General features: G+C 49.6%; 1 protein-coding gene across 1 annotated transcript; it reads right to left on the reverse strand.

Moving 5' to 3' along the window:
* Positions 1-324: 324 nt before the first annotated feature.
* Positions 325-9886, reverse strand: SLC18A1 (solute carrier family 18 (vesicular monoamine transporter), member 1). Its single transcript, XM_010185359.1, has 16 exons — positions 9864-9886; positions 7718-7812; positions 7132-7489; positions 6513-6571; positions 6184-6267; positions 5970-6062; positions 5618-5707; positions 4651-4694; positions 4474-4534; positions 4260-4355; positions 2596-2674; positions 2430-2481; positions 1607-1670; positions 1397-1516; positions 1153-1286; positions 325-438 (listed from the first exon to the last, which is right to left on the reverse strand). Exons 1-16 carry the CDS (start codon positions 9884-9886, stop codon positions 325-327), a joined length of 1566 nt encoding a protein of 521 aa, XP_010183661.1.
* Between the last annotated feature and the right edge of the window lie 3323 nt (positions 9887-13209).

The following is a 13209-nucleotide window of genomic DNA, read 5'->3' on the forward strand; positions in this document are numbered from 1 at the left end:
ATTGAATGGATGGTGGAAGAGACACTCAAGCAGCCGTAAGTAGCACATAAATAGCACAGCACATAAAGCTACACTGAGACAGCAATGAATGCTTTGGAGTTTTTTCTAAGCTGTTTTCTGAGGAGCACGTTGGCAGCGTGGTGATGTCTGTATTGGCAGTGCCGCAGATGGATGGTGCTGGCTGTGGATTGCACGGGCAGCAGCCCAGCCTGTGTCCATCCTTTTCTGCAAGTCCTGGGGATTTGGGGTTATTTTTTGGGGTAATACATCCATGTTCTGTAAACATGATAGAGCGCTGAAGCAGGGCACGCATCCCTGTACTCGCTATTCTGCGCCGTCCGCCTCCACGTCGCTGTCGTCTGCGAGAGGGAAAGCGCGCAGGGTTTTCGGAGCGCTGTAGCTTTTGGGTTGCATGGGGCACTCCTGGCTTAGGATTGCCTGGGTCAAGGAGAGAAGAAATCAGGCTTTAGTGGAAATGGGGATTCATTTGAACAGTTAATGGGAGAGAGAGCCAACAGCTTTTGCCCAGAGATACCAGTGCAACTTGGGGAAAGGACCATAGCTCCAAACTTTGCTGGTTTTATTGTCTGAGTGTTTTGTCCCTGTTTCGAAGACAGAGAAGAGCCCAAAAGGGAAGACAAAATCCCTGACAAACTTATTCTAATTGTCACAGAATCCCAGACCGTTAGGGATTGGAAGGGACCTCCAAAGCTCATCCAGTCCAATCCCCCTGCTGGAGCAGGAACACCCAGATGAGGTTACACAGGAAGGCGTCCAGGCGGGTTTTGAATGTCTGCAGAGAAGGAGACTCCACAACCTCTCTGGGCAGCCTGGGCCAGTGCTCTGTCACCCTCACTGAGAAGTTTCTTCTCCAATTGAAGTGGAACCTCCTGTGTTCCAGTTTGTGTCCGTTCCCCCTTGTCCTATCATTGTTTGTCACCGAGAAGAGCCTGGCTCCATCCTCGTGACACTCACCCTTGAAATATTTCTAAACATGAATGAGGTCTCCCCTCAGTCTCCTCTTCTGCAAACTAAAGAGCCCCAGCTCCCTCAGCCTTTCCACATAAGGGAGATGCTTCAAAATTTTTTGCCCCAAATCTCTGGATTATTCATGCCCTGTACTTTAAGGGAATAAAGTCTACTTAGACTCACGATCTTCTCCTCCTTAGCGGGAGGGTTGCGCAGGTACCAGCAGAGAGGAGCGTAAGCGATGTTGATAACCCCAATGATGACCATCAGCCAGGGGAACCCGACAGCTCGAACGATCGCGCCGCCTGTGGACGGACCTGCAAACGCCAAAATTTAGAAAGGCTGAGGTGACAGAGAGCAAAAGGCACCTTTCCAGAGAGGGACCCTTGGAGGGGGTCTCATCCCACGGACGAGAGCTCATCCGTACCAATCGCAAAGCCCGTGCAGAAGGCGATGTCGGCTATGGCGTAGACGTTGCCGTAGACCGAGGTGTGGCGGAGGTCCACGAGGTAACCCATGATGGGCATCATCGAGGAGTCCACCATTCCTGCCCAAAGCAAGAGGGACCCGGTCAGACATCGCCGTCTCCCAGGGCGGTGTGAGAGCTGCGTGGCACCCACAGCTTAGTCTGCCTTACCTATGGCAAAGCCAAGGCCGCCGTTCGGGCCGATCAGCCCGTAAATGCTTTTGGCCAGGGGTACCTTTGAGAGGACAGAGAAGAGAGAAGAGGACACGTGAACGGGGCCAGGAGAGCTCTCTGAGGTGTGAGGATTAACACAGATCCATGAAACCCATACACATGTGCACAGTATTTAATATGTGTGAATATTTAATATAACACGTGCAAACTGAATATTTCCTGACTGTGAACGTGGACTATCACAGAATCACAGGATCCCAGAATCCCAGACCGTTAGGGATTGGAAGGGACCTCCAAAGCTCATCCAGTCCAATCCCCCTGCTGGAGCAGGAACACCCAGATGAGGTTACACAGGAAGGCGTCCAGGCGGGTTTTGAATGTCTGCAGAGAAGGAGACTCCACAACCTCTCTGGGCAGCCTGGGCCAGGGCTCTGTCACCCTCACTGAGAAGAAGTTTCTTCTCCAATTTCAGTGGAACCTCCTGTGTTCCAGTTTGTGTCCGTTACCCCTTGTCCTATCATTGTTTGTCACCGAGAAGAGCCTGGCTCCATCCTCGTGACACTCACCCTTTAAATATTTCTAAACATGAATGAGGTCTCCCCTCAGTCTCCTCTTCTGCAAACTAAAGAGCCCCAGCTCCCTCAGCCGCTCCTCAGAAGGGAGATGCTCCACTCCCTCCATCATCTTTGTAGCCCTACGCTGGACTCTCTCCAGCAGTTCCTGTCCTTCTTGAACTGAGGGGCCCAGAACTGGACACAATATTCCAGATGCAATTCTATCGCCCATATCACCCTTACAGAAAGATCTCCAAATTACTTACACACAGGAGACTGATTCCCACCACGGCCATGCCGATCAGGGAGCACAGCCACCTGCAGTGAGGACACAGTTAGGACAGGGTGGGTATTTTCTCACCACAACTGAAATTCACACCAAAAGCACAGGGCTGGGCTGGGCTGAGCTGAGATCTCTCGCGTGCCTCTTACCGGCCCATTTTGTTAGCCAGAATCCCGAAGAGGTTGGTGCCGATGAGGTAGGAAATGCTGGCGGGGAGGAACGCCATCCCTGAGGGGGAGAGAATTAAAAAAGCCTGTGTCATCCCCCCAGAAATACAGGGATTTGCAGAAACTGACTGCTGCTCTCATTTGGAGACTATCAGGAACTAATGTACAGCACCCACTCTGTGTCACCAGGGAAACTGAGGCACAGTTTACCCACAAGATCCAGGTGAGTGATTTTTGTGATGTGATTTTTGTGCTAAATACAGAACTTTTCTGTCCCCTCTGCCTCAATAACCTCGTCCTCCTCTCCTGTCGTCGTCTCCTCCTCTTCCACCTTCCTCCCCTTGCCTTCTGCTTCTCACTTACTAAGTAAAGAGGAATAAAATAACGGCTTAAGTAGAAAGCTTGGGGATCATTATGTAGTTAATTAAATATTTGCACTGATTGCTGATGTACCTGTTGTTTATTTTTAATATACTCTCCCGCCAGCTCTAAACAAAACTGATCAGCTCCATCTCGCTAAGACAACTTCCTTATTGAAACACACTGAGTTGTGTTTAATTTTCTCTCCTCTCTAACAGCTACAGAGCACGGTTAATCCTGCAGCTTTAGTCCAAGCTCTTCACTTTGATTTTGGGGTGATTTTTTTCTCCAGAATTACGAGATTGAGCAAACTGAAGCCTGCAGATAAAGAAGCCCCTGGAGTTGGTAATAGCTGGTGAGATGGGTGGCTTGCAGCTGTACTGTGTCTAAACCCCAGCTGCTCTCAAATCTCAGGTATCTGCAAATCTAGTGCATATATTTGGGCTTTTATTTGATGTCTGCTGGCCTCTGGGTCCTGCTAAGTCGCCTCAGAGGTCCCCCTTGAGCTCAGTGGTGACGGAAGCAGCCTCAGGCTGTGGCATTTGTGGTCACAGCCACGCTGTCCCTTGTCCCCACTGCTTTACCCCTGCTCATGAGGCATCGTGGACTCTTATCTGGATGGATGCTGCTGCCTGACAGAGGGTAACTCGATTAGGAGCTCTCAGCCCTCCTGCTCCCAGGCTCCAATTCAATTTGGGACTTAAGTGCAGCCGGGGGCACCCCCCGGGTCATTCCTCAGCCAATTGGGTTTTGTAGCAATTAGTTTTCATTTCTGTAGCGAGCACAGACAATTTTATCTCCACATCCCATTTGCCAGGCAGCTGGTAATTACCACGTACCACCCTGTCCTGCCCGGGACTCTCTAAACGGCCTTGTTTTACCCCGAGCTGCCTCTGCAAAACCCATCTGGCCGCCACGATTGCAGCCCAGCACGGTGCCATTATCTGCCCTGCAGAAGTCGGGATCCAACAGGCTTCCCCTGCGCCCAGCAGCCTTTCCTCTGCCGTTATCGCTCTTGCGGGGAGCCTGATTCTATACAATTTGTGCAATAATGGAGCAGAGCGCATTGTAGAGCGACCGCCAAGGATGTTTCCAGCTGAAATTGGAGCAACACGCAGCTGGGGATCGCTCGCTCGGTGCGGGTGAGGGTATCATGTGTTTTCTTCCTTTGCAGAGTGATACAAGAGATTATTCAATGCCTCTCGCAGTGCCAAAGCAGGGCTGGTTCAAGCTGAATTGTACCGAGCGGCTGCTGAGGAGAGGAGGCTGCAAAGCACGGCACCCACCTAGCTGCCATTTCGGGGAGCACATGGTCTGCATCATCCAGATGGGCAGGGTGGGCTCCAGCATGGCCACCCCCATGTTGGAGAAGCAGAGGGCTCCTGATGGGGAGAAAAAAGGGTGAAATGCTCTGTTTTACCACCTTCTTTGGCCGTTTCGAGCAGGCACAAGCATCACCTCTTGAATTAGGAGGTAAAGGTGCACGAGCACCGCCTTTACCTGCAGCGATGAGGATGTAGGGGTCTCGCAGCAGGGTGAGCACTGGGGTGCCCTTGGTGCTCTGCGGGGTGGCAAAGGGGGGTTACATCGACCGAAAGCTGCGCCTGCATCCGCACCCCATCCTCGCTGGGTGCCTGCGAGCGCCCGCGCCCTTCACAGCACCCGGTCTGTACTCACCTCAGGGCAGATCTTAGAGGGCTGCAGGATGCAGAGCTGCAAAGCTGGGAAGAAAACACTGATGTTAGCTTAATTCAGGGGATGGCATCGCTTCAGCCCACATTTCCCCAGCCCCTTGCATCAGCAGGGGTGCAGGAACTGCGTTTGGGGACGTGGTTTGAGTGGTGAAGGGGAGAGGTGGCTCCCAGCCCTGCTCCCACGGGAGGGAGCAGCAAAAACCCCCGAAATGGGCCGCCTTGCAGGGTTTTTGGCAACCTGTGGAGCAGTCAGATATGCAAATGCTCGCCCTCAAGCTGCCTGCTGGGGAGCCACAACTGGAGCGTGACAGGAACGAGACGCGGAAAAGAATAGGATTAGAGAAGAAATAAGGAAGTTTCATATGTATGGCACCTCCGTTTCATTTCCCGAAAGCTCTTACACGCTTCATTAAAGATGTCGTGCGTTACATCTAGGCAAAGATGGTAACTGTGGCTGTAATTTAATTAGCTTAATGCCTCCCACTAAAAACGCAGAGTTCTGCTATCTGTAACTTTGCTGCTGCGCTCTGAAGGCTCCCGTGGCCTGCATCTCTAATGCCGCTATCGGAGAAAGAGCAGGGCTCACCGTTTCTGCTGGCAAAGTCGGATTCCTTTGTGGCGCGGTGAAGAGGCTGCAGGCGAGCGCGCCTTCCGCAAAGAACTCGCGGTTCAAAGAGCTTTGCTGAGTGCGCTGCTCAAGCCATTAAAGCAATCAAGGGGTTTATTAAGTAATGAGGCACTAATTCGTACCGTATCGCTGTGTCACGCATCTGGCGGTGGGAAACATAGGATTTAGCAATAACTGAATAACGGGTGCTGCTGGTATCATCCGTGTCGTATTAATCTGCCTCTTCCTTCACACGAGCCCTGGGAGTTTCTCCCCAGAATATCTACACTTAAACATTTTATTGTGCTTTTTTTTGGTAGAATGAAACCATTTGGCTTCTCACCTCCATCCAAGAGCGCGAGGAACGCCAGGACCAGGAATGGAGATGATTTCCCCACAAATTCGTTCATCACGCTCCCAAAGGGAGCCCCAACTGCAAGGGAAAGGCTGTGTCACACAGTGGCAGTGCCACCACCCCCAACGCTTGTCCCTGAAGCCCCCAGTGGGTGTTGGGTTGTGTTGGAGATGGTGTCAGACCCAGCGGGCAGTGGCCATGGGTGAGCAGAGGGAGGGAAGGGGACAGGGCAGCCATGCCCATGGGGTGGCACCGGGCAACTGGAAGCCATAGGTGGTGGCCAAAAAAAGCTCTGGAGCTGCCACTGCTGTAAACCCCGTTGGGAGCAAAGTTTCCTTACTCAGCACACCCAAGGCCAAGCCTCCAAGAGCGATCCCCATCGCGTTGCCCCTCTCGAAGTCGTCCGTGTAGACGGAAGCCAGCATGCCCAGGCCTGGGGGCAGAGAGAGAGTGGGGACCACATGAGGCCATGGTGGGGGGGCTGCTCTCTGAAAGCAGCCTGGGTTTTGGGTGGGATTTATCGGTGTGCTGGCTGATACAGCCAAAATATTTACCTGCGACGGATGAGAAGGACGACCCGATGCCTTGGAGGGCGCGGGCGATGAAGAGCAGGGTGTAGGTGCCTGAGAAGGCAAACACTGCAGAGGAAGGAGAGAGACAGGGTCAGGCAAGACCAGGGGCTGAGCAATAAAACCCTGAGAGGGCAACAGCAGCCTCAACCTGCACCAGTTTGGGTGCTGGAGGGGACAGGGGGCTGCTTGCCCTTTATTGTCACCCATTTCTGGACTGGTTGCTCTCTTCTCCTGCATGGAGACAGCAGGGCAGGCACTGACCAAAGCATTTTCTGCCATGCTGCTGTGTCTGGAGGGGGAGCAATACTCACTGACTGTGGAGACGAACATGATGATGAACCCTATGAACATGGGGATGTGGTATCCGATCCTAAGGGGTAAAAGAAAGGATTCCCCATTGCCCATTCCAGCCTGAGGGCTGGTCCGGCTGCCCAGCCTTAGCACACATCTCTGTGGGCTGGTGAGCGTCTCCTGAAGCATCCAGTGCCACAGAAAATGCTGTAGAGCCCACCCAGACCAAACCCAGACGAGCCCAGCACCCCGCACACATTTCTGCTAAAGACAAAGGCAAATTAAAACTCAGGGACAGAAAACCTGAACAACAACATCACATCCATAGCGAGTGGGAATATTTGTTTGTTTATTTGATGGTTGCTGGCATTAAAGAGCATCTGTCTGCACCTGAGGGGAGCATTAGCGAGGCTTATGTTGTAATATAAACTCGCAAGCCATTTGTAGGCTTTTAGGAAAGGTGAAATTCATGCTTATTTTGATGCATTCATCCTCCCTTGCTATTTTCCCCACAGGTTGCTGTAATTGGGTGATTGCAGGGGCTGCTCATGTGCAGTGCAGCCCCCCGCTGCCCAGCTGATGGTGATAGCAGCGGGTAGGACCTGCCTGTTCCCATACAAAGCCAAGGCTTTTCCCTACCTGTTGGTTAGGAGACCCACGGACGGGTTCACCACCAGCTGCACGAGAGCCTTGGAGGCAAAGAGCAGCCCCACACGGACGTTTTCGTTGGTGAGGAACTCCTCGCCCTCCAGGCAGCCGCTCGGTGGTGGGGGGCTGCTGGTGGGGGTCTCTGGTAGGGGGCTGCTCTGTGTCCCATTCACCAGCCCCACAGCGCTGATGGAGCCCGAGGCAGCCACCGTGGTGTTGTCAAAATAGGAGAACGTGGAGAAGAAAGGAGGGTTCAGGGCTGGAGGAGCTGGCTCAGCCCGGGTTGAGGCAGTGGAGCCGTTGGTGCCTTCATATTCAGTTGTGTAAAGGAAGGTGGGGACGATCGGTACTGGAAGAAAAGCCAAGGAAGGGATTAATTAGCGATTTTACTCTGTGTTCTGGCTCGGCATGCAGCTGAACTGAATGGTGCTGGCTGGATGTCCTACAGGCTCCCAGCACCCAGCCCACCCCACGGCTCTCCCTGTGCAGGGACCTCATTGGCGTTGACTGGAGACCAACCGAGGAGCCGAAACCCCGAGGCAGCACCCGGCGAGCACAGCGAGAGCCACGTCCGTACCCACGACGGTCAGCAGCATGTTGTCCAGCAGCAGCGCCACGAACACCACCACCAGCACCAGCCTCCGCGACGCCCTGCCCGCCGCCAGCCAGCGCCAGGGCCCGCGTTCGGCAGCCGGGGCCATGGCCGAGAGCCTGGAGCTCAGGCCGAGTCCCTCTGGGTCCTGCTCTTCAGGGCTGAAGGGCTCCTATAACCTTTAAAGAAAACGCTCGGTGTTACAACCTCCCACAGCTCATCCCAAAAAAGCAGCTCCTGCGGCCGCTCAGTGTCTGTGTCCTCCGAAAGCTCCATTTCCAAAACCTGGATGCTCTTCCTCGGAGCTGGGACCACCAGCTTTGCTATCAAATACTGTGTTTTTAATCACGCTTGCATTTAAAGTTGCAGATGGAGCGCGCTTGAACCCGTTTCTGCCTCTCCAGAGACATCTTGTACCTGCTTCAGGGCATCATTTAAGTCTTCTTCCAAAGACTCAAAGAACAGATCAAGCTGGTAGCTTATCTGTGGTAATCTCTACAGCTTTTATTACATGTTTGTTCTTTGGAGATTAAATTAGGTCTCAAAGGAAATTAATTTACCTTACATGTCTTTTCATTTGACCTAACTGAAATGTCATGGCAAGATACGGGACTTAAAAGCCTAACATATGTGATTAAGATCAGGGCTTCAGCGGAGCTGAGAGAAGATTGCTTGCTAGGTCACGCTGGAAATATCAATCAGAAATTTGCACTAAACCAACCCAACCATTAGCCATTTGTGTTCTCATGGCTCTTAGGCACTTCAGAGAATAAGGGCTGAGTTCAAGCTGTCTCTTTCCAATAATCCTGTGGTTTCCTGACATCCCAGCCAATGATATTTATCAATTTTTAATATTAAAAAGCAAACCCTCTCTTATTGAATGTGAGTGCCACACAGGTCAGCAACTTGGGAAACAGGGATGGTTTCTCACCAGACCTTCAGGTAAATGCCAAATAATAGAATTAAGGCAAGAGAAGATATATAGATATAGATATATAGATATAAATTAGAGAAAGGAGTAAGGGAGCACAAACACTAAAGACATGTAAACTTACCTCTCAAGCTGCAAACCCTCAATGCAAACCTGTTGTGTGGAGCAGAGGAAAGCAAACCCTCACCCCGGAGCCCATCGTGGTGCGAGGAGCCGCTGGTGCTGCGGGTGGTGGTGTGGTCCACAGCCACCACTCCCGGGGAATTTATGACTGCCTTTTTTTTATCAGCAGAGGATATGAGCGTCCCTCTTCCATGGAGATGTAATTGGAACCTCAAACAAGGTTCGTGCAGCCCTGCAGCTCCCTCTGCGTCAGAGCAGGACCAGGGGTGGGCTGCAGGAGGGGGGCAGGAGGGTTTGTCTGGCTCTCCAGGCTCTCATCAGTGCTTATCTCTTGCTTAACTCTTGCCTGGGTCTGAGCACGGTGCCCTGGGACTGCACAGCCCTGTACCCCATGGGGGGAGGCTGCTCTGCCCCGTCGGTGGCTGGTTACGGGTGGCAGCGAATGGATTCATCACCAGAAGGCAAGGCTGGCATCGTTAAATGGCCCTGGGAACTGTGTTTTTAAATACATAACAGTTTAGGGTTTGGACTACTCTCTAGCAACTGATGGCTGTTCTCCTGCTGCTTGTCCTTGACTGCTCTCATTCCAACTCTGGCTCTGCATTGAGGTAAAACTAGGCAAATTTCACCAAAGAGACCTGCAGCACCCCAGGGATTTTTGGTTAAGTCCCAAACTTAGGGAGCTTATGAAACTTGACAAAAGAGGGTTATGGCATCAGTCGTTCACCCCTGCTCCCCCTGCACATGTTCGCCCATCACCATGGACTGTATCCATGGGTGTTTACCGGGTTGAACCCATGGATGTTGGCAGCGGGTGCTGGTGCGTGGGTTTGGTGCGTGTTGCTGCCGCTGTGTGTTCATGGTGAAGGAGATGCGTCAGCCGTCAAGTGGGGATGGATTCACCGCGTGGGTGGGAGAGGCTTCAGCATGATACACAGCCCGAAACACAGCAGCTGGGGTCTGTGTGGGGAGATCTGCCTGGCTTTGCTATCTGCAAAGGGAGAGACCAGAGCTACATCTCCAGCAATCCCCAAATCGGGCAGCGCTGGAGTCGCTGCTTCTCCCGCGGGATGTGGTACGAGGAGCTCCCCCCAAAGCATCCCTCCTCAGGGAGGCTTTTCCTTCCTGTGCTGAATGTTTGTAGTGTTGAGAGGAAAATGAACTGCAAGAGCGCTCGTCCTTTAAAGTAAAAGAGAAATATTTAGGATGCTGAGTCTCAGGCTGTGGGCTGGTCCATGGGATGCTGAAAAGATGCCTTGTCCATGACGTGGATCAGCTTTTCAGGATTTCCAAAGCTGTAACTGTGAGGATAAGCATTCATAGTGGATGGAAATATTTTTAAGGACAGGATTTGCTGGCCATGGTTTCTGAGAGATATGGGAGAATTTTACCTCTCCCCTGGCTATCAGCAGGTCTGAAGGGACTGCAAATACCATTGAAAATGTGATCTCTTTTCTTCCATCACTTCTATTTTCTTAAACTTTTGACACTTTGCTTTTGATTTCCCTTTTTAAACCCAAACTGATACCATCATTCATTCAGGATACAGAGATTTACTGCAGAGAAAGAAAACAAACCCTAAACATACTCACCTTTTTTCTGTTGGCACATAAATCTGCCACTGAGGCCATTTGCCCAGCTTCTCCATGGCCAAAAGCTATTGCAAATAACGTGAGAAGAGTGCATCCTACCAAGGAACTCCCTGGGTGTGCATCTGAGCAGGAGTTGAAGCCTTTAAACACGTTTCATGAGCTAAGAATTGAAAGGCTGGGCCTGGAAATCGCTTTCTAAATATCTGCTGAAGATGAGCAGTGCAGCACCACCATCTGCTGAGGGAGCTCAGAACTGCTCAGCGGTGCCGGGAGTCTGGGCTAGAAAGGAATTCAGATTCTGCTTCAGCCAACGAGGGGCAGGTAGAGACTGAGTTAAATATCACATCATATCATATCATATCGTATCGTATCGTATAGTATCGTATTGTATCATATCTTGTATTATATTGTATTGTATTATATTACATTACATTGTATTATATTGTCTGGTATCGTATTGTATTATATCATATCGTATTGCTATGTTATGTCATGTCATGTCATATAATATCATATGATATCTTACAGTATCATATATCACATTATATCACGTTATGTTATGTTATGTTATGTTATGTTATGTTATGTTATTTCATCATATAGACTATATGTTATATTATATTACATTGTGTTATATTATGTTACATTATGTTACAGTATATTATGTTATAGTATCATACCATACCATGCCATACCATATCATATCATATTATTTCTTCTTATTATTATTATTAATATCAGTATTACTATTATTACTACTATTACTACTATTACTACTATTACTACTACTACTACTATTACTATTACCATTACCATTACCATTACTATTATTACTATCATCTTTTCTAGACCCCAAGGCCAGGACACCGCTCCATTTGGCAGCCCCAAGTGGCCAAAGGAGATTGCCATCATATCAGTTGCTTTGCAGAGCTGATGGGGAAGCTTACTCAGATGCATGTTGGCAGCATTTCCATGTGTCTGTCAGATTTTCCAGGTAGTTCTTTTGGAAATATATATATATGTGTGAGTGTGTGTGTATATATGTATATATTTACCATTATAAACCTTTGCCATGAATTTTTCTTTCAATAAACCTATGGGAAAAAAAAAATGGCTACAATTTTCTTCCTGGCCAGCCTGAGGTATAAAGTACAGTGAACATTTCTGATGTAATGAAAAGTATAAGCAGATTTATGGGCTGTCTCAAGGCCCAGTATAGGATAAGGATGGAAAAATCACCGATTGCAGCCCTCACCAGCTCTGTTTTGAGCAACTGGAGTTTGAATTGGAGCAGCCCTCGGGGCTGGCAGACAGCGAATGCTGCTGGTTTGGGTTTTGTCATTGTATTAACGAACAGGAGAGCTGGGTGAGGTGCTCAAGGTCACGTTGCACTGGAAGGAGAGCTGAAACCCGGCCAAATCCTCCCAGTTTTGTGTTTAATCCACTTGACGGCGTTGTCCCTTTGTCTGGGGGTTCTTTTATTTATGGTGTTTACTCTCTCAGGTTTTTTTCCATTAGTTTCACCAGTCCCGGGCACTTTGTTTCTCCTCCAAACAAGCACAGAATTGCCAATATCTATTTGAAAAGATAGCCCCCTGAAATATTCCTAGTTTTAACATAGGAGGAGATGGAATATTGTTTTATAACTTCAAATCATTCTATCTCACTGCTAAGCCGGGAGGAGAACAAACGGCAACTATTAGAATTGAACATGTATGAGGAGATACATGACCCACAAGGAAATAGAAGGTTGAGAGGCTAATAGTTTCCTGGAAAAAGGGGTTTACTAATAACCCACTATCTTTTTTTATTCAATTAAAGGTTATGGGGGTAAGGCAGCTCTCATTCTGTCCTTTAAGCGATTGCAGCAGCCAGTTTGTGTTGTATTCCTTATCTCCTGTCTCTCTTCAGCTGCAGTCGCTACGCCCTGAGATCAAAGCACTGGGTGAGGTGGAGGCAGAGCCATGGAAACACGGCTGGGGTGTACGGACACCAAACCCCATCTGGAGCACGGCCGAACAGGGGCAGACAGGGCCCCAAACGCCCCCTCCTCATGCCCCAGGGCTGGGGATGGCTGCGTGGGGAAACCTGGGCTGGAGGCCAGGCCTTGGCTTCTCCTTATGGCAGAATTCCTCCTCTTCTTGTCTTCTCAGCCATTTAACCCTTCTGTCAATCCATTAATTAATTAATTAGTTTTCTCCTTCCTTCCTTCCTTCCTTCCTTCCTTCCTTCCTTCCTTCCTTCCTTCCTTCCTTCCTTCCTTCCTTCCTTCCTTCCTTCCTCCCTTCCTTCCTTCCTTCCTTCCTTCCTTCCTTCGTGGGGAAACCTGGGCTGGAGGCCAGGCCTTGGCTTCTCCTTATGGCAGAATTCCTCCTCTTCTTGTCTTCTCAGCCATTTAACCCTTCTGTCAATCCATTAATTAATTAATTAGTTTTCTCCTTCCTTCCTTCCTTCCTTCCTTCCTTCCTTCCTTCCTCCTTTCTCCTTTCTCCTTTTCCTTTTTCTTTTCTCTTCCTTTTTCCTCTTCCCATTTCCTTTTTCTCTTTTCCTGTTTCCTCTTCCCTTTTCTTCTTCCTTTTCCATTTCCTTTTCTGTTTCCTCTTCTTTTTATCTTCCCTTTTCCTCTTCCTTTTTACTCTTCCCTTTCCCACTTCCTTTTCCGTTTCCCCTTCCTGTTTCCGTTTCCTTTTCCTCTTCCTTTTTCCTCTTCCCGTTTCCTTTTTCTTTTTTGTTTTTAACTCTTTATCTTTACTTTTTCTTTCTCCTTTTACCTTTTTTTCTTTTTCCTTTTCTCATTTTCCCTTTTCTCCGTTTGCTTTTTCCCTTTTTTC

This window comes from Mesitornis unicolor, unplaced genomic scaffold (genome assembly GCF_000695765.1).
Source record: "Mesitornis unicolor isolate BGI_N332 unplaced genomic scaffold, ASM69576v1 scaffold45355, whole genome shotgun sequence".
Classification (NCBI taxonomy): Eukaryota; Metazoa; Chordata; class Aves; order Mesitornithiformes; family Mesitornithidae; genus Mesitornis; species Mesitornis unicolor.

Bases quoted from the DNA above. Each gene is read 5' to 3' on its own strand.
- SLC18A1 (XM_010185359.1), bottom strand. From the start codon at position 9,886: ATGCTTTGGGGGGAGCTCCTCGT. The intron at 7,490-7,717 runs GTACGGACGTGG...CTTTTCTTCCAG, and splicing joins CATGCTGCTGACCGTCGTGG to TACCGATCGTCCCCACCTTC. The intron at 4,356-4,473 runs GTAAAGGCGGTG...TCTCCCCATCAG, and splicing joins CTACATCCTCATCGCTGCAG to GAGCCCTCTGCTTCTCCAAC.